This window comes from Syzygium oleosum, unplaced genomic scaffold, assembly GCF_021117445.2.
Source record: "Syzygium oleosum isolate NSW1041296 unplaced genomic scaffold, Sole_v2.1 Sole_v2.03, whole genome shotgun sequence".
NCBI classification, from domain to species: domain Eukaryota; kingdom Viridiplantae; phylum Streptophyta; class Magnoliopsida; order Myrtales; family Myrtaceae; genus Syzygium; species Syzygium oleosum.
This window is the reverse complement of record NW_026607487.1, coordinates 12,207,972-12,228,312: the sequence shown is the minus strand read 5'-3', so window position 1 is coordinate 12,228,312 and position 20,341 is coordinate 12,207,972. Positions and strand designations below refer to the sequence as shown.

General features: G+C 40.6%; 3 protein-coding genes across 8 annotated transcripts; all 3 read left to right on the top strand.

Annotated features, from left to right (window-relative positions):
- Window positions 1-378: 378 nt before the first annotated feature.
- On the top strand, window positions 379-7,025 carry LOC115670749 (plant UBX domain-containing protein 7). 5 transcript variants are annotated; one of them, XM_030592102.2, is made up of 10 exons: window positions 381-751; window positions 1,549-1,679; window positions 1,773-1,886; window positions 2,002-2,191; window positions 4,213-4,290; window positions 4,425-4,493; window positions 5,579-5,722; window positions 5,876-5,978; window positions 6,131-6,414; window positions 6,594-7,025. In XM_030592102.2, exons 1-10 carry the CDS (start codon window positions 650-652, stop codon window positions 6,756-6,758), a joined length of 1,380 nt encoding a protein of 459 aa, XP_030447962.1. In that variant the 5' UTR covers window positions 381-649; the 3' UTR covers window positions 6,759-7,025. The 5 variants fall into 5 exon arrangements, with proteins under 5 accessions (XP_056165899.1, XP_030447962.1, XP_056165900.1 ...); XM_030592103.2 differs by having other exon boundaries at window positions 383-751; window positions 6,149-6,414; XM_056309923.1 differs by lacking the exon at window positions 381-751 and adding an exon at window positions 1,014-1,058.
- A 2,141-nt stretch (window positions 7,026-9,166) lies between these two features.
- Window positions 9,167-12,392, top strand: LOC115670863 (V-type proton ATPase subunit F). 2 transcript variants are annotated; one of them, XM_030592239.2, is made up of 5 exons: window positions 9,167-9,302; window positions 9,854-9,957; window positions 10,891-10,972; window positions 11,409-11,491; window positions 12,001-12,392. In XM_030592239.2, the coding sequence occupies exons 2-5, from the start codon at window positions 9,895-9,897 to the stop codon at window positions 12,163-12,165; spliced, it is 393 nt and encodes a 130-aa protein (XP_030448099.1). In that variant the 5' UTR covers window positions 9,167-9,302; window positions 9,854-9,894; the 3' UTR covers window positions 12,166-12,392. The 2 variants fall into 2 exon arrangements, with proteins under 2 accessions (XP_030448099.1, XP_030448098.1); XM_030592238.2 differs by having other exon boundaries at window positions 9,800-9,957.
- Window positions 12,393-16,772: 4,380 nt separating this feature from the next.
- LOC115670741 (defensin Ec-AMP-D2-like) lies at window positions 16,773-17,549 on the top strand. Its single transcript, XM_030592093.2, has 2 exons — window positions 16,773-16,924; window positions 17,199-17,549. The coding sequence occupies exons 1-2, from the start codon at window positions 16,861-16,863 to the stop codon at window positions 17,366-17,368; spliced, it is 234 nt and encodes a 77-aa protein (XP_030447953.1). The 5' UTR covers window positions 16,773-16,860; the 3' UTR covers window positions 17,369-17,549.
- The last annotated feature ends 2,792 nt before the right edge of the window (window positions 17,550-20,341 follow it).

The following is a 20,341-nucleotide window of genomic DNA, read 5'->3' as shown; positions in this document are numbered from 1 at the left end:
ATTCCATTTTTTTCAAGAAAATCAAATTAGATTTTCCATATCACTGCGGAAAATATTTTCTAATTAATTTTCAGATTTAATACAGATATAAATATGATATTTTCCCGAGAAATAGCTCTCGAAACACATTTTACGGAAAATATCATATTTTCTGCGGAGCAAACATTTTCCAGAAATTCTAATTTGTTTTTCCCCCCAAAATTCTCATAATTTAATTTCCGTCCCCTTTTGTCCTAAAAAAACATTTCCGCCCCTATCGCTGTGTACCCATAACACCCTTGTCACCAAAACAAATTACAAAGACTGCCACTCGCGTGCCAGGCGGGAAATTACCATTAAGGAGCCGATCTCAGCTACAAGGACAAAAGCGTCAATTCCGCGTTACCCTGGTCGAAAAAGGAAACTGGGAAATCCGAATGAGCCTCCACGACTCAGGTACGGCGACGACTGAGGGAGTCCCCCTCACTCCTTCCCTCTCCCCGCCGTTCGCCAGACATGGAAGCTTCAGATTCAGATTCGGCTCGTCTCTTTCCCTAAATTAGGGCAAAAGAATTGCCCTCCCTTCTTTTGTCGCGACGTGATCGAAGGGCTTCTTTCTAGGGTTTCGGTGACGGTGCACGAGGGTGGGTGGGTGGGTGGGTGGGGGGAGATGGAGAGCGTGCTGTCACCGACCGATAAGCAGAGCATGATCTCTTCCTTCTTGGAGATCGCCGTCGGTCAAACCGACGATACCGCCCGCCAGTTCTTGCAGGTTCTCACTGTCTGTCCCTCTTGTGCGTACTGGGTTCTCACACGCATTGATTTGCCGAAACCTTACATTGCAAAATAGCTGAGCTATACTGACGTAGACATGACTGATTAATTATTACTGCTTATAGAGATTATAACGATATGAACACTTGATCTGTAGTTGGTTTACCGTGATGTTTGGTGTTGTTTGGTGCTTGTTATGATAGCGATTTGTTTGTCCACTTATTTATGTGTTCGTGAGGAAAAAGTCAACCTTTATTCTGGGTTTTGCGGTTTCAATGCCTTGTGTTGATGAAGCTAGGGAAGAAGTCAGGCTCTTAATTTGGCCGTACAATTCCCTTGATTGAAGCTTTGGTTCTCGCGCACACCCAGGCTGGTTGCATTAGAAGGAGCCTCCCGTCTTCTGCATGCTAGATCTTGTCTATAACCAATGCTAGATATGAGCATCTTAAGTTATCTGAAGCTTTCGAGTGGAATTGCGTGTAAATTTTGATATTCAGTTGCTGCCAGTGTCCCTGAGACTTCCATTTAATTTTGTGTGCCTTTTCCCCTCTTTGTTTCAGTGGTCATATCCTTGGTTTTACAGGTCCATTCCATAAAAATTAAGGGTTTAAACTGAAAGGTCCGTGCTTATTGTTTTTGTCATTTGCGTTCCAATTGTCTGGTGATATACGTATCAGCAGTGAATTGCTCTTTTATTGCTATTATCTTGGTATTTTCTTTGTTTTTGTGTGTGTACGATGCTTTATCTGTGAAAAAACGAGATTGTTCGAATTCTGATGAGTTACATTCCATCAGGCAACAAGTTGGAAGCTTGAGGAAGCCATTCAACTATTTTATATAGGTAATGAAAGTGGCGGTATTGGGGGACAGTCCAATCCTTCCCCAGCAGATGGTGGAAATGCTGTTTGGGCAGATGAAAATGCCGGGTATTTTGCCGCGTTTTCTGTAAATTATCGTGTTTTTGCCTCTTTATTTCTTCTTCTTCTTCTTCTTCTTCTGATTTCTATGTGTTTCCTTAGGGTATCAGGGAATGAAAATGGTAAAGAAAACATTGGACAGCATGATGGAGATGAAGTGCGTCCTCCTTTACCTGTTAGGAGAGAGGTCCTCTATGATGATGCGGTATTATACCCGTATGTATACTCTCCTTAGTGTTGCTGTCTTTGTTGCTCTATTGCAGCCATTGGCTATTATGCAAGAATGATATAATGTGCTATTACTAATTGGCAAAATTTAATGACCATGCAGAGCATTGGGGATGGGGTCACATGAGTCAAGTTCACTAATTGCATTCAGGAACTTTGATGAGGAAATGAAACGCCCTGGGGTGTGGGAATCAGATCAAGGTTCAACATCTACTGCAGAAAATGCTCGTGATAATCTTGCCTCTCTATATCGTCCTCCGTTCCATTTGATGTATCGCGGATCCTTTGAGAAGGTAGTTGGCCTGAACTCACTCTTACAATTTGCGTGCAATTAATTCACACTCTATCTGGAGTGTACTCGTTTCTTTTCATGTTGAATGGTCTTTGAAAAAAACATTCCTTGTGTGCATATGTGAAAGCTCTCTGGTATATTGCCTTATACAGTTTGGTATTTTGATGAGGTTGAATGGAAAGTACGGATTTCATAGTTATTGCGACTTTTGGAGTTATAATGTTTTGCAACTTGCCAAAGTGGGGCTTGAGTGATTAAAGCTGTAGTTGATTGTACAGTGGCTATTTCCGAACAACTAAGTATGTAAACTTTTATGAACTGATGTGACGAACATTTCCATTAGCAATGGTGTAATTGGTATGACATGTTCTTATACTAAGGGTACTCTTCCTGGCACCGGAATCTGAGTGCCAGATCATGAGGTTTCAAGTCTATTTAGTAGTATTGTTACTTGTGAAAATGGGTGTTAAGAAAAATATCCGGAGGGCCCAAAACCACGCCCAGACCGATCAGTTCGAACAAGTTTTCTCTGTTCCCGATGGGTTGAGTGACTTCGTGCTTCGGGTACTAAAAATAAGCATCTCTAGGGGTCGGTCCAGGTTGAACCCGCAAACAAATGAACTGACCTGCAAATGTGAGATTGAAATAGATTTGTTTTCACCAGATTTATTTAACCAAAGGATATCAGCTTTGGGAAAAAATAGAGGAGGATTCTAGGGACTATTTTTACAGAGAGAGAGAGAGAGAACCACCGCATGAGCTCAGTGGACTTGACGCCACAATTGATTGGCAGCAAAGTCGCTTGCGCTCGGGTGAGCTTGACTGATCACTATGGCATTGACGATGGCTGGTATTTGAATCGACAACTGACGGGATCTGGAACAAGAGTACCACCGTATGAGCTCAGTGCCGCCACAATTAATTGGCGGCAAAGTTGCCTGGGCTCAGGTGAGCTTGACTGTTCACTACTGCATAGGCGGTGGATGGTATTTGAATCAAGAATTGACGGCTCATGTGAGCTCCACTATTAATCTTCGAGGTGATTTTTTGAGGAAATAACTTTTTGAGGCTGCATAATAATTCAACATTACTTTATTCATCATCATGAAGTGCATCAAGAGGACATTATCACATCATTGCATGCATATGTTTGATGTTTTATCCCCTGGAAATTTAATACATCCTGATCTTTTGTTTGATTTTTTAATGATTAGGTGAATTTGAATTTTTTCCTGTTGTTTTCTCCAATCTGAAGTTTTCAGAGTTGGTCCCACGATGATTAGCACCATCTTGGGGACAACTTTGATAATCTTTAACTGATAAGGAGAATGCACGCGCTAAGAGGAATTAGCTACCTTGTAGTGTTTTTACATTATATTACATAACTAGGAGAGTATCAAACAGAGTAGATGAATAGCTCATCCTGCAGTTGAAATTTATTCCTTTGTAAGTGTAGATTGGAGATCAAACCAATATAAGGTTCTCATTCTTTTCTATTAGCAGACATTGTGGTTTGCATCATAGATTATTATGGTTACACCACTCATCTTTTGTTTTTAGAAGTACACATTGTCAAGATAACTTTGTTAGTGTTTCGTTATATGAAAAAGGGAATTATCTACTGTCCCCTTTCCTTTAATTTACTAGAATTATTTGTACCGAAATATTATGCGCGCGCTCTTTTTGGGGGGGGGGGGGGGGGTGTGTGTGTGTGTGTGTGTGTGTGTGTGTGTGTGTGTGTGAGAGAGAGAGAGAGAGAGAGAGAGAGAGAGAGAGAGAGGGAGATGGGAAAGTGTTATGGAGATAAACTTGACAATAGGAACTGTTATCCGTAAAAACAGGGAATGAAAAGCATAAATTATAGAGGATATTGAGTATAATTTTCCCTTTCATCAATGATATGAGCTTAGCGTGTGTAGGGAGATGTGTAGTTGCAGGACTTTATTGGCTGGTACTTTTGTTTTTGGTTAACCATTTGCTGTTTCTTATTTAACTGATTTTAATAAATATGAATGTAAACAGGCTAAAGCGGCAGCTTCACTACAAGACAAGTGGCTTCTAGTAAACTTGCAATCCACCAAGGAGTTCAGCTCGCATATGGTAGCGTATTCTCTCTCTCTCTCTCTCTCTCTCTCTCTCTCTCTCTCTCTTGCCCTCTCTGCTTTATTGCTTTATCTCCCTGGAGTCTTTGAGAATGCTAATTCTTATCTGTTTTTGTTTATTTTCTCTTGAAGCTGAATCGGGATACATGGGCAAATGAAGCCGTCTCACAAACTATCAGCACTAATTTTATCTTCTGGCAGGTGTGCTTCTGGCTGGATCTTTATTATTCTCTCTTATAGTGGCCCAACTTTATCAATTTATTTGATATCTGAATCATGAGTGCTTCAAACTATTTTTAGATTAAATAATAGCACATGCTCTTTCTTCAGATCAGCTCTTTTTATGCTGTTCCAAGTTCTGTCCATGTGCTTTGTCATGCTTCAGAGTTGCTGGCTTCTATAACACTACCTAAGGCCTTCTGTTGGTAGCAAGGCCTGCTTATTTCAAAGAGTTTCTTTTTGTGTCCTCATTCCTCGATGGAATTATCATATTGTTGTAGGAGGACCTGGTTAGCTGGTCTTCAAACAATTGCATAAACTAGGGACTTCCTAAAGGCATTATGCCATTTTTTAATCCAGATTTGTGTGTTTATGTGTATGTGTAGACAGTAGATGGATGCATGCCAAAAAGACAGTAGATAGATGAGTGAGTCAGATATTATTGTCTGGAATGTGCCTCTTCACATTGTTTGCTGGAATGAGAGATTATTCGGAAAAATCTTAGTCCGAAGAAAGTAAGAGTGTAGAATATGGATTTATCTTTCAGAGTGCAGACACATTTTATAAGTGGGCTGATCTATGAAAATATCTAGAGATCCAACCATTCTACTAGTTGACCACTTCACGATGCTAATACATGAATGAATGACATAAGAATAGTTTGAAAATAGAACGAATAACATAGCACTTAGCAGTGCTTTGACAGTGAAATGAGGTCCCCTTTTTACTTCTCAAGTGTATTTTGTCCCAATTTAAATCCCCTCCCCACCTTCAAGCGAAGCAAGTACTTTCTTTTCGAATTTTCATTCCCTTCACTTTATTTTCCTCCCTTTTCTTTTTCAATTAAGTAATGTGATAATCTAAGGCTATATTCAAATGTGCTCCCTTTCACATACAATCACAAGGAGTGCCTTTGATGATAGCAGACAGTGGAGCTCTCTTTTTTTAGATTTCAGTTTTGATTAGTCATCAAGAGTGCTCTCTTCAATGTGTGTTCATATATAATGACCAACAGATGAAGTTAATGTTAAATGATAAATTGCTCAGCTGACTCTAACTTATATTAGGTATATGATGACACGAGTGAGGGCCAGAAGGTCTGCACCTATTACAGACTGGATTCGATCCCTGTAGTGCTTGTTATTGACCCCATCACTGGCCAAAAGATGCGGTCTTGGACTGGAATGATTCAACCTGAGAGCTTGCTTGAGGTACCTATCACAGCAGGTGTTACCCAATACACTTGCATTTAAATAAACAATGAATGTTAATGTCGTAGCAGCATATAACATGAGTATACAAGCACTTAGACATTTTATTATAATAGTTGCAGTTTTCATTCCAGAAAGTAAATTTTACTGCAGAATTTGTTACTCTTCCTGGAAGGTGGCCCCAAGGATCATCATGTAAGTTCATCACATAAACGTCCCAGAGAAAAGTCTGCGACTCCTCCACAGAAACTTAAGGGTATGTCATATTTCTGTATAACGTATTGAGTTCCTGTTATGATGTATGGTGCTGCATCTTTAGATGGTATGAAAATAAAAAGATCGGTGGCTCTGTCTGCTGGAGTGTTGTGCGTGCATACCCTTTGTCTGCCATTATATATGTAATTTCAGATGCCTGGGTTGATGCAGATGAAATGCCCAAGGAAGAAGACGAGGAACTACAGGCTGCATTGGCAGCTTCCTTGGAAAATGTAGACGAGCCAATTAAGACAACTAGTGAATATGACAAAACTAATACCAGCAAGGAAGAAGAGGCATTCACAAGGAAGATACCTGCCTATCCGCCTCTTCCCGAGGAACCTAACGGTGATAGAAGCCTCCTTTGCCGGGTTGGAGTCCGTCTTCCCGATGGACGTAGGGTCCAGCGGAATTTTCTCCGTACTGATCCAATACAGGTTGATCAGAACTTCTATTATCTTAGAAAAAAATGCTAGATTTCTTGCATAATGCCTTGAAACCCTTTCTGTTTATGCTTGTAAGCCTTGGTTAGTTGGCATAGACTCTTCTGCTTGGAATTTCGCAGTGCACACACACTTAGTGGGACAAAATGGTTATTCACATAATTTTTCTGCAGCTTCTGTGGTCATTCTGCTGTTCTCAACTGGAAGAGGCTGAAAGTAGACCATTTCGCTTGGCGCAAGCAATTCCTGGGGCTTCAAAAAGTCTGGACTATGACAGCAAGTTAACCTTCCAGGAGTCTGGGCTTGCAAATTCTATGATCTCTCTCACTTGGGAATGATACTCGTGCAGTACCTTTTTGGGATGGTTTGATCCGCTGGAAATGATTGAAGAACTTCTGATACATGTCTATATCGTCATATTTGGTCCACTGTCTATTCCCTCCCCCAAACCATTGTCTGTTTTCAAGGGACCCGTAGATTTCATTTTGAATGTGTAACTGTCCAAGTTAAATGCATTGCGACAGCATTTCATCGCAGATGCAATAGAATCTCAATTGTATGTATGCGCGGGCGGTTTTATCGGATCTCCTTTTTGGCGTTTGAAATCTCTTTCTGATTGTTTTGAGTTCCAATTCTCATCGAAGGGCACTCAGGAGCAAAATTTGTGGTGAGTTGGGTTCATGCTATCTATTTACCCGTCCTAACAAGGAAATCTAAAAGCAGGGAGTCCATGTACAAGCTAAGAAGTCTACCCACATTATGATATGCGCTTAAGCATTACTAATAACAAAAATATTTGCTATAACTAGAGTAGTCTTATACATCACAGGTCATTTAAAATTATAATATTTTTTTATTTTCTGCGGTTATTTGGAAGCGTAGTTTCTAGTACTCTATTTCCAGGCTATTGGTAAACTTCGGAAACACTTGCCAATCTCACCTGAGGACTACTTGCACTCATTATTCATGTGAAAAGAGTTCAATAGGAACTTTACGGAGAATTGTTCAAAAACTTTTAAATTTATTGTATAGCGATCGATTTAATTTGTAACTTTTCAATTCAGCCAATTTAGTTTTAAATCTTCTAACGATTTTCTAATGAAGTACATTTGGCCAATTTAGATCGAAAATCGCTAATATAGTGGTCCAATCAGTGTTGGCAATCTTGCATGGCCGGCACTGGCGTTGACGATTTTTACAACTTTTTAGAACTTTCTAAATTATTTTTTCCTTTCCTTTCTCTTATTTCTTTCTTTCCTATTCTACTATTCATCTTTTACCTCCACCAGTTGTTGGCCACAGGTGAGGGCCCTGCGACACTCTTGCCAAATTTGGGAGAGGGGTGGCTGGCAAGGGCAACCCTCGCTTGTGGCCAAGGCCTCCTCTGACCATTGCCAAGGCCAGGCGATGAATAGTCGAATAAAAAAAGAGAAAGAAAAGCAGAAAAAATAAAAAAAAAATTATTACGTTAGTGATCTCCAGCTTAAATTGGTTGGATGCAATACATTAGAAAATCGTCAAAAAGTTTCTGGCTAAATTGGCTAAATTAGAGAGTTTATGTTGATTTGGTCATCAAATAATATGTTAATGACTTTTTGACAATTTTCTCTGAAAACACCAAGCGCAATGTTACATTACATGGCTTCTGCAGTTACTTGGCTCTTGTCCATAGGTCCAATCTATAGAAAGTAAACCTACTTCGATTTCTAATGCATGTGTTTATCACGTGTCAATTAACATTAGGAAAATAACATATATATAGTCCTTGAACTTTGACTTAACGAGCAATGTACTTTTAATTTATTCAACGTGATTAATGAACTTTAGCTCAATGTGTAATGCCGTCCCTGAACTTTTGGTAAAGGCTCAATCTAGTTCTAAATTTAATGAAAATATCAAATGTTATCTTTCTATTAATTCAAGTATCTAGAAATTTTATATATTATAGGGACTAGATTAAAAATTTATCAAAAGTTCAAGGACCACATTAAACAAATTAAAAATTCATAGACGATATTGCATACTAGGTTAAAGTTCATGGACAATTTGGTTAATTGTCACGTTACCTCTTGTGCGTATTTGGGATGTGCAAAAGGAACCGCCAGGACTGAACCGAACCGGCCAGTATTGGGCGGTTCCCGAGGGCACCTGTCCGGTTCTCGATTCCATGTGTAAAACCACCTCCTAAATCGGACCGAATATAATTCGTGTACAAATTTGGGAAGTATTCTTATGCTTGGTGTTTGGATTGAATGTTGTTCGGTATAAACCGTGTAGCTGTTACCTATATGCATCACAAGAGTAGCGGGATTAATATATGAGGTCAAGAAACTCTACAAAATAAAAATGCCACCGGTTCCATTGGCACACATAGGAATCGGACCGATAAGTTCGGTTCGGTCCACTTCCCAATTCTTAGATGGGAATTGGACCACCCGAGAACCGATCATTCCTGGTCACTTGACGCATGCGGGGTATACATTTATCGCGTGGCACATACTCGACCAATAAATTTAGTTCATTGATTTCTCATTTCTCAACTTTTATCTCTTTTGAATCATGCAGTGAAACTAACCATGTAATTGACGATACAATAATAACGAAAAACACATCTCATTTCGTGAATAACATTAATAAAGTACGCATAATGTTTATAATTAAAGTATGCATAATTTTATTACGCAAGCAAATTTAATTTAATCCCCGGAATATATCAAAAATATTACAGCATAATTTTATGAAGATATTCATATTTGGTGCCCAGACCTCGAAAAAGTCCAAATTTCCCCAAGATCGGTCCCTCGGGTCTCTCTGGTCAGGATCTCTACCCTGTCAATTCACGGCGAGGAAAGAGCTCGGAGCTTCAGCGATCTAGCTTACAGGTTCGGATCGATCAACTTGCTCTGAGATGATTTTCAGCTGACATTTTCTTCTCCCCGCTCCGATGATCCTTTTGATGGTTCGGATTTCGTATCCGAGATCTGGTTTTTCGTGATTCGTCGATTGATCGCGAAGCGAGAGATGCCCCGGGCAATGCAATTGGTGATTGAATTCCGTGTGATTAGGGATAGGCTGGCGTTGATTTAGATCTCTCTCTCTCTATATTCTCCAGTGCAAATTGGGTTCGTTCCGCTGAAAATTCCGGTGACGGGAGAGCAAGAAAGTAGGTATTTTGATGGAAATGTTCTTGATTTAGGGCTCAGTTTCCCGAATTCTGGTAGTGGCTATGATTAGGAGTTATCTGGACATAAAGGGTGTGAGATCTCTGTATCAAGACGGCTTTTTTTGCTTCCCATCGCTTGACGTAAACAAATGTATGTGCCGGTGTCTTTCGTGGGGAAATTTCGAGAGTGCTGAAGTTGAATGTCTTGTTTGTCAGAAGAGAGAATTGCCCGGGTTTTAATTTGACCGTTCGTTGTATAATTTCTCCCAGTTTGTGCCGACCGGTTGCGGGTATTTAATATTCGACTTCAAATGGCTGGAAGGACCCCTATCGCGGCTAAAAGTTCGGCGCTCATCGCCATGATTGCTGATGAGGTATGGATGCATAGATATGATCTGAGTTTTTCTGGTTAAATATCATTCCTCATGTAGGATTCCTAAGTGCGAGGACTTCTTTTGACTAGAAATGTGACCAAGAAACTTCATCATCTGAAGAAACATAGGCGGCGAGATCGTGGGTCATGATTTCAGATACTTTTGGGAATATACTGCAATCCTATTTACAGATAAAATACTGAAATGAATTGATGATGATGTGGACTGTGAGAAGTTCCTCTAAGTATTGGATCATTCTCTTATTGGCTCTGAATAATTTTTTTGAGGCAATTTTGAAGCCGGAGGCAGGCCTTTTTTTTTTTTTTTTATGGTTGTACTATTTGAACAAGTGGGTTGAAGTGAAATAGGCACCTTCGGATAAAAAACGATGCTGACTTTTGGTGGAGTGGGATTTGATAAAAGATATAGCATTAGAAGCACTCAAATGGGTGGTTCTACCTTTGGGAGATGCCTGGCTTCGTTTTTCTAGTATCTTGAGCAATCAATTTTCTTTCTTGAAGGCCGTATGTCCTTTTGCAGGAAATCTACCTGATGAGATTCTATCGGCTTGCAAATGTTTTTTGCATGGGTCATTCTTTGGTTGAGTGGGACATGAAATAGCCATGCATAACTTATGTAATGATGGCATTTTCTGAAGTGCTTGAGAATTACTCTCAAATTATCCATGGTCTGCTATGTGAATCACAGTATTGAAACTGCTTTGAGATGTATTATTCAAATTTTAGAACGAGAAGTTTTCTTGGCAATTTTAGCTATCAGAAATGAGACTGTTTTTACCATTGTAGATCCTTATCTTGGCAATGTACATGTATGCACTTTAGTTGCAACAAATCAATGCAACGTAATGCTGGCTAGTTGACCAGAGATAATTTTGATCTGAAAATTCTTGAATGATGCAAATATATTGTGTAGGACACTGTCACTGGGTTTTTACTGGCTGGTGTTGGTAATGTTGACTTAAGGAGGAAGACAAACTATCTCATCGTTGACTCAAGTATGATTCTGTCCTCCTTACATTATCATTATTTGCTGTACAATTGATTTTATAATGACATTCATTTATTGATATCTTTGTCCTTCACAAGTTCTTGCGCTGCAATTATCTTCCATAGTATTGTGGCATAACCCCCTTATTTCTCAGATCGCTTGTAGGCCTGCTAATATTTTAGCTAATTTAAATATGGTTTGAAATTCTTCTGAATAGCTTGCTTGTTTCATGACAAGTTCTTTGATATTAAAAACTGTTATGGTCTCTTGCTAATTCTTAGATGCAGATGGTCTTCTCATTTCTTCTTGTGATGTTAGTGTTTGTAACTTAAGGCCCTTGTTCATTTTCTGATTGCACTATTACTTTAAGCAACATGGGTCGCAGAATTCTAAGATAGCTGATGCTTGCCTCTTTAATGGTGTTTTTTTGTGGTTCTTCTTAGAAACAACTGTGAAAGCTATTGAAGATACCTTCAAGGAGTTCACATCAAGGGAGGATATCGCTATTGTTTTGATCAGTCAATATGTGAGTTCTTTTTCATGCTTGAACTGTAGATTAAATGGGCTGCTTTTCCTGATAAATAAAGGATCAAGTGCTTCAATCATATGTTGTTTCTCACACTTGGGAGGGTACTGCCTTTGGTTGGTCATTTCTCCACATAGTAAACAGGAGTTGTTGATCTGTTAAATTAGTGATCAGCAACCCTGATAATTTCTGTACACGTACATGAGTAGTAAGCGTTGGTCGCTTATACAAGATCATATGGCCTTGTATTAATCTAGTCATCCAGCCCTCAGCATTAACAAAATAAGAGTGTCTTATGGGTACCAATAATAATCAACTTCAAGATTCTTTTCGGTCCAATCCAAATATTTTGGACAGTCGCAGAAACAATATTAACAATATTGGTCCTGTGTTTGCTGATTATTGCTGCATAGGCCTTTCTGATCAATACAAATGGGTTATTATTCCTCTTCATAATAAGAACATATGGTGACATACTTCTAATTGTTGACGATATCTCTGGCTTTCAGGTTGCAAACATGATAAGGTTTCTAGTTGATAGCTACAATAAGCCAGTTCCAGCAATTCTGGAGATCCCTTCAAAGGATCATCCTTATGACCCTACTCATGATTCAGTGCTTTCGAGAGTGAAGTACCTCTTCTCTGCTGAATCAGTGGCATCGGGAAGGCGCTGAACCTTCCATTATTTCTTGTGGCTTCTATCGAGTAGCTGTATGTTCATTTGTCTGCCAGCATGTAAATGCGTATTGTGACTTATAACTATCTGCTATAGTGAGGGGCATTGATGACTTAATAATTAAGGCCGTGTTTTGGTGCTCTGTTGAGCTTGGCAATCTTCAAGGTTGATGTATTGACAAGAATCAGTCACCCTTTATCAAGTGAAACGGCGATCTTGAAAGGATTTCTAGCGTCCACTGATTTCGTAGTGGAAAATCAAAGGTCCTGCATTGCATGTTGCGATTATTATGATAGCAATATAACTGTTTTTTTTTTTGGTCGAATAGCAATATAACTGTTGGATAAATAAGAAAATGCTTCGTTCGAGAGTCCATTTGTTTCGAGTAAATTTACTATTGGAAAACCTCCTCATTTTTCGATTTTTGCATCGTTGAATGGAAAATTCTCTCATGATCAGTTTTATGCTTAAATTCAGGAAAATAATTTTCTCTTTTAAAAATTTGAAATCAATTTTAAAAATATGATTAGATCACGATACTTGGACTTCGGATCCTAGCGCTTGGACTTGTGTCCCTTGGGACCAGGGCAGTCCTCCTAGCAACCGAGTTTGGGAGCCCCAAGGTTGGGCTCGGGTCCTCCGAGGTTGTGCTCCTGACAATTGTCCCCTAGACCTTGGCGGTTGTGCTAGGTCCTTGGTGCTCATGCTTTGGACCTTGAAGCCAAGCTCGGGTCCTTGGCGACCATGCCCGAGTCAAGGTCCTTGACGCCAGGGCCCGGAACTCTAGGACCCGAACCTGGGACTTGGGTTGTGCTTGGAATTTTTTTTCAAACGTGTTTTTCATAATTGTTCCAAAACAAATATAATAAAATGACTTCCATATAATCATTTTCTTTGCAAATAATTTTTTTTTCAAAAATATCTTCCGGCGAATTTCGCTTTCTTTGAAACAAACGGAGTGTTTGTCCCGAGTTTTGTCTCCAACAAATTTTTGAGATTTTTTCTCAGTTGCGGGACAGTAGAATTTTTTGGTATAACATCCTCCATTTGTTTTTTTTTTCCTCGAAATCCTCCATTTGTTTTGGATCGGGTACTTTTTAACTTTTCCAACAAAAAATAGAAAATAAATATAAAAAAATTTATATAACTGGAAAGGAAGGATTGTCCATCTATGCACGTTATAAACTATCTTTTAGTAATGTTCTTTAAGAGGAGAGTCTCAAAAAGCTACAGTAATTCCCATTTCTTAAGTTGATTAATAATGCGAGCATTAAGTTAATGACGTGATGAATTATTAGTCATTGAATTCTCGTACATGGAATTTCTTTTTGAACTATCAATTGGTTCAATTCGGTCTTTAAATTTTCGTTCGATGTGTATTATTATCCTTGAACTTATAATTGGCTCAATTAACTTCCCGCATTTTCGTTTAAAGTTCAATGTCATCCTTTCATTTATCAACGCTAGTAGAAGTTTCCGAAATAGACACCAATATAGGGAAACCAAGCTTGGATAAAACAAATTATACACGTAGACTAGTAAGATTAACATTCATGTAAAATTATAAAAAAGAAAAGAGAAGATATATGCGTTCCTTTTCAACATGCGATAGTCATTTTAAACAAGATGATTTTCCTTTGGTCGGTCACTTTCTCATCCATTCAACCCTCTTTAAGAGGAACAAGGAGAGCGGCTCTAGATTTCTCTACCAGCAATATATGGAGAATTCAATCAATCTCTTCGAGGCATTTCCTTTATTGTCACGCGAACTTGACTGAAAGCTTGAGATAGGGACATTGTCGGTAACCCTCTCTTTAACGAAAATACGACATTAGACATTTTGACATTGTTCGTAACCCTAACTAAGTGAAAGTTTATAGTCGACATTAAATATTGAACCAAAGTTTATAAACCTAACTTGCGAACCAAGTTCAAAAGATATCACACATTCGACAAAAGCTCGTGACCAACGGTGCCATTACTTCATTGATGATAGTTATCATTTCTCTACTACAATGATTAGTTTGATTGGAATTTCCCGCCTTTGAGATTGTTCAAGGCTAATCACTAACAAGCCATCAATTAAGACGGGTGTTTTTCAAAGCCATAGGTCTACGGAACTTTTCCTTTGAAAGGTTCTGGCTAATAAATTACATACCATCACCGACACAGAAGTTCCTATTTTGTTTTCGGAGTCGTTCCAAGTTGATTACTGTCAAATTCGTGAGGTTGGTGAACTATGCACTGAATGCAGTAGCTTGTTTTCATTGAAAGGAGGCCAATGCTGCGGTTTATGGAGATCCATCTCGTCGACTAGTTTTCTTGCGTAAATATAACTTACTTGTAAAAAGAAGAACGAGCATTCTTTCATACATGTACATGTACATGTAGAAAGCATATTGTAAACGGGAGTGTTCGTAACGCGTATTGTACGTAAAGATGATGGGTACTTTTGTAGTGGGATCTTTAGATGATAGAACAGCGGGACAAATCAGTAGGATCTCTTTATAAACATGATGTGATCGTGTGAAGACGATGGGGGACCTGTTGGAGCTGGATCTTTTTGAAAAGAGTTGGGATGAGATGTGTTAAAGAAAGATTTGACGCGATCCGTCGGAAAGAAAGGTGGGAAAAGAAAAGAGAGAGGCGCGTCGTGTGAACGTGGGTAGATTTATTAGAAAGGTTGGTATCTGGGGACAACGAAGATGGGATCCACCAAAGATATGTCAAAAAAGATAAAGCAATCCTGTTTAAAGTGGGGTTTGCGCTTTGCCGACGAGTGATGATGGCTCCATAAGCTTACCCATTTTCTTCTTTTTGTCGGTAAATGACGATGAATTTGTAACAACTCAGTTTGACGAGGGCGAGAAGTAGTTGCCGAGACTAAAGTAATTGGACAAAGAGCGGTTCTTGATAGGCTTCTAAGGGCCCGTTTGGTAACGTGTCAAATAGTGAAAATTTCTGTTCTTTTGTTCCCAGAAATAGTTTGGAAACAGAAATGCGTTTGGTAAACTTTTTGTTCCTGGGCACATTTTTGCAAATATTTGTGCCGAGAAACAGTTTTGAAAGAGAAACAAGAAGTAAAAAAAAGTTGCTTCTTGTTTCTCGGCACAATTTTGAGAATCAGTTTTTTTTCTTCTTTTTCTTTTTTTTCTTTTCTTCTTTTTGTGTTGTTCTTCCCTAGGCCGGGCCGGCGGCCGGCCACAGCCCAGGGCCGACGAGGGCGTCACGGCCCTCGCCGGCTGCCGGCGGAGGCGAGGGTCGCCCTCGCCGGCGAGGGCGAGGGCTAGACCCTCGCCGCTGGGAGAGGCCGCCTCACCCGGATCGGGCGAGGCCAAGCCTCGCCGTGGGTCGCGACGGCGAGGTCGGCCTCGCCGTGGGTCGCGACGACGAGGCTCGGCCTCTCCGGATGCAGGCGAGGCCGAGCCTCGCCGTCGCGACCCACGGCAAGGTCGGCCGCCGTGGGTCGCGACGGCGAGGCTCGGCCTCGCCCGATCTGGGTGAGGCTGGCCTCGCGATCTCTGGGCGAGGCCGACCTCGCCGTCGCGACCCACGGCGAGGTCGGCTTGCCGTGGGTCGCGACGGCGAGGCTCGGCCTCGCCGGATCTGGGCGAGGCCAAGCCTCGCCGTCTGCGGGCGAGGCCGACCTCGCCGTCACGACCGACAGCGAGGCTCGGCCTCTCCGTCTGGGGCGAGGCGGCCTCGCCCGGGCGAGGGTCCGGCCCTCGCCCTCGCCTCCGCCGGCGAGGGCGACCCTCGCCTCCGCCGGCGGCCGGCGAGGGCCGTGACGCCCTCGCCGGCCACGGCTATGGCCGGTCGCTAGCGACCGGCCATGGCCAAAGAAGAAAATAGATAGAAAGAAAAAAAAATTAAACAATTCAAAATATTATTAAAATATTATTTAGGAACAGAAATTTTGTGTAATTACCAAACGCATTTCTGTTCTTTTCTACTCTAGGAATAGAAATTTTGGACAGTTTATCAAACGCCTTCAAATACTCAGAAATTATTTCCGGGCACAGAATAAAAAAAAATCATTTCTGTTCAGAAATAGTTTCCGGGCACAGAATGGTATTCATGCGCACCCTAAGATGGCGAAGATGGCAGGAATAAACCGAACTGTGAATTGAATAGGAAGAGAGCAATATATATGTGAAAATTAGAATTAATTCAAGGAGATGCCTTTTGACGTAATGACAATACTTAACTTTGGAAACATGCTCAGATGAGAGCACTCCTAGAATGAGTGACTTCCTAGAAAGGTACCCACCTATACGCCAAAACATTATAGCAAAGTACTCTAACAGTCACTGTTCAGTACTGTTCATCACTGTAATAATACTGTTCAATACTATAGCAAGATGGAAAATCATTGACGATTACGAGGTTCGGTATGGGACAGGCCAGAGTGAACAATATATTGAGTTAATCTAGAGATGTCACAGAATTAAACTGAATTTGGACCGTTGATCTATTGGGATCCATGCAAGTTCTCCCTCTCTCTCTCTTTCTCGATCGTTCCGTGACTCCAAACCCACAGGTTTGCCTCGTGGACGATAAGCTTATGCTCACCACCTCACTCACCTATAAATGACCTTTCATGCCGTGCCCAATCCTCCATCCATCTCTCTCTCTCTCTCTCTCTCTCTCTCTCTCTCTCTCTCTCTCTCTCTCTCTCTCTCTCTCTCTCTCAATGGATTTCTCGAAGCGAATGATTCCAGCTGCTTTTATTGTGGTGCTGCTGCTCGTGGCAACTGGTCCTTCCTCATCCGACAGCACACATATGCATGCGCATGTGTTTCATGGTTCAAATAAATAATACGTCTTAAAATGTTGGCCCTTACGATACGCACACTTCACTAGAATCACACAAGACATTCGAATGGTAGTGAACTTATGATATGAAGGGCTCAACGAAATGGATTGGATAACTTATAGATGAGTCTGAGCATGATTTGTTGACTCATTTTCTGTGAGAGAATTTTTACTAACTCGACCTTTTTTCTTTCACCTCGATTTTGGTATGAGCAGAGATGGAGCCGATGGTGGTTGAGGCGAGAACTTGCGAGTCCCAAAGCCACCGGTTCAAGGGGACATGCGTGCAGGCGAGCAACTGCGCTGCTGTTTGCCAGACAGAGGGCTTCCACAGCGGGCATTGCCGGGGCTTTCGTCGCCGTTGCTTCTGCACCAAAAATTGCTAGAGTGCGCTCTGAATGCGCTTTTGAATTACATCTTATCTTATCTCACCAATCTTTTGAATAATCTGGTGAATGTCACTGTGTGGTTGCGGATGTAATCTTCCTTTGGCTGTTTGCTCTTATTTTCATGGTCGCTTCTGTTTGAGAGTGTGAAATCTGTTTATGAGCCATTACTTGTTTCTGATCTTGGCAGCTCATGTTCATCTTATATACTATCACGGGATACATCGGCGTGATCATGACTTCAACTTGACACGATAACTTTGCCATCATGGCCCTAGCAACTATATACTTGTTTGTTTGAGTCCTGGACTCTGTATTTTCTTCACTACGATCAACTATTTTGTTAACTTATGCAGACCCTTTAATCTCCACGAGGTCGAGGATGGGTTGTACAGTCATTCCAAGATTTTCAGTCCGATCCATCATGGAAACGGAAGTTAATAAATATATCAACCCTGGTTACTTTGCCTCTCGATCTCATATTCTTCCTTGGTTTGGATTAGTATTAGCATACATCTCCGGTTTATCCCCACATTCGAATTCTTGTTTTCCAAAGTCGGGCGATTGATGGCTCGTTATGCTGTAATCGAAGCTGTGCTTGTTTGAGCACAAGCAATTAGAGATTTCCCTAATATTGTGCTAAGAATAGCTAGGATTTCCAAAAGAAGATGCCCTTAATTTGATGAGAATTTCAAGTAGCTCAATCTGAATCACCTCAGAACAGAATGACAAAATTCACAGTTCAAATTTAAAAACTATAGTCTCTTAGCCTAATAAGTGTAATTGAACTCAAAATGAAAGGAGTTGCTTCTGCAGATTGTACCCCCAGAAAGCTAGTGGAGAATGTGCAGGTGCTCTTTCGCTACAGAAAAAGAAAAATATGCATATATGAGGAAAATTCACTCAATCCGACAAAACACTTTCTCATTTGTACTGAAAAGCAAAAAGAAGATCCGCCATTTTCAATTTTCCTCTCACAACAGCCGCTTTTGTCGGTAAGCATCTTGAGTATATTCCCACAAAGATTTTAACTGAGTACTGTTAAGGGATAATGACATAAATAGTTCCTGAACTTTGACCTAATATGTAATTTGGTCCCTAAACTTTTAATTTGCTCAATGTAGTCCCTGAACTTTAACCTGATGTTCAATGTAGTTCTTTTAATTTATTCAATGTGGTCCCTGAACTTTTGGTACATGTTCAATTTAATCCCTGAACTATATGAAAATGTACAATATAGTCCCTGAACTTGAATTAATGAAAGGACTATATTGAATATTTTTATATAGTTTAGGGACTAAATTGAACATGTACCAAAAGTTTAGGGACAACATTGAACATTTGATTAAAGTTTATGGACTATATTGAACAAATTAAAAGTTCAGGGACCGAATTACACATTAAGCCAAAGTTCAGGGACTGTTTATGTCATTTTCCCTGCTGCTAATATAAAGGTGGACTACCAAGAATTGAGCATCCACCAGTGGGCAATACATGAAGAGGACACCAAACCGAATGTGATCAGTCGGATCTATCACATCAGTTCAATCTCTAAAATAGTATTAACTGGGAACTCCTATTACTCGGGCCATGCCAAAGCTTTCCTGGAACCACCTAGCTTGAACTAGTAGGCCTGCGTCTCTCAGCGCATTCAAAGCCACCCCTTCGTCCTGAAGAAGCCTAACCAATGGCTGCTCTTAGAGAAAACCCTGACCAAGATCCCGTCCATCGCCCCATGAATCGCGCCCCCATTCGCCCGAAACTCTTAGTAAAATCTTATGCACGTCTCGAATTCCCGCGCATTGTATGCGGCGATGAGGCTCGTGTAACTCACCTTGTTGGTTGCCACCTTCATTCTCTTCATTTCCTTACATATTTTCTCAACCTGCCTCAAGTTCTTTGCCCTCTCGTGGATTTCCATCGAGGCATTGTACACCCACACATTCGGCTTGCATCCTCTGGCTTTTATTTTCGCCACCAATTTCATTGCTTCTCTTATTTTCCCCCTCTTGCCATACATGGCAACCATGTTAGAGTACGCCACGACACACTTTTCATACCCCTCGGTTTCCAACTCCTAGAAAAGCGCCTCAGTTCGGGAGTAGAGCTTGAGGCGGCAGGACCCACTTATGACCGAAGGGAATGTCACTTGCCCAGGCTTGCATCCCCGAGAGATGAGATTTCCGTACACCCTAATCGCAGCCCAAGACCCGCGCTTCTTCGAAAAGCCGTTGCCTAATGTGCACAATATGCAATCAGACACTTTCAGATTCGTGCCCTTCATTGCCTGGATGACCCAAAAAGAATTTCTCCAGTAATCCTTCTTCTATGTACATCAAAACAAGCTTTAGGAACATGTGTCCGGATCCCTCAACAATATCTTCTCTTTACTCAGCTTCCTAGAAAAGCTTCTCGGCTACTGTTCTTCATTCATCGCACTTAATTGAACCTACTACAATGTTTAACTTAATTGGAATTTCCAGCCTTCGAGATCGTTCAAGACTCAATTGCAACTATCAATTAATTGAGAGAATCGCTGTTTTCAAAGCCGTAGATCTTCGGGATGGATCATTAATTACTCATCACTAAAAGAGAAGTAGCAAATTTGCCTTCGGCATTGTTCTAATTTAATTGTTGTTGATCCTCGTCAGGTTGGTGTGAAATGCAGTAGCTTGTTTCTTTGCAAGGAGAGCGATGCCGGGGTTCATGCAGAGCCATCTCATCGACTAGCTTTCATAAGTAAATATGACTTAGATAAGAGGACGAGTATTCTTGCGTAAATTCAGAGAATATATCGTAAACGGAAGTGTTTGTAACATGTATTTTACATAATATTTATGAGTATTTTTGTAGTGAGAACTTTGGACAATAGAAAAGTGGGACAAATCAATATAAGCTCTTTATATACATGACTTGACTGTGAAGATGCTTGGGACCTGAGGAGCTGGAAGTAGGTAGGAGATATGTTAAAGA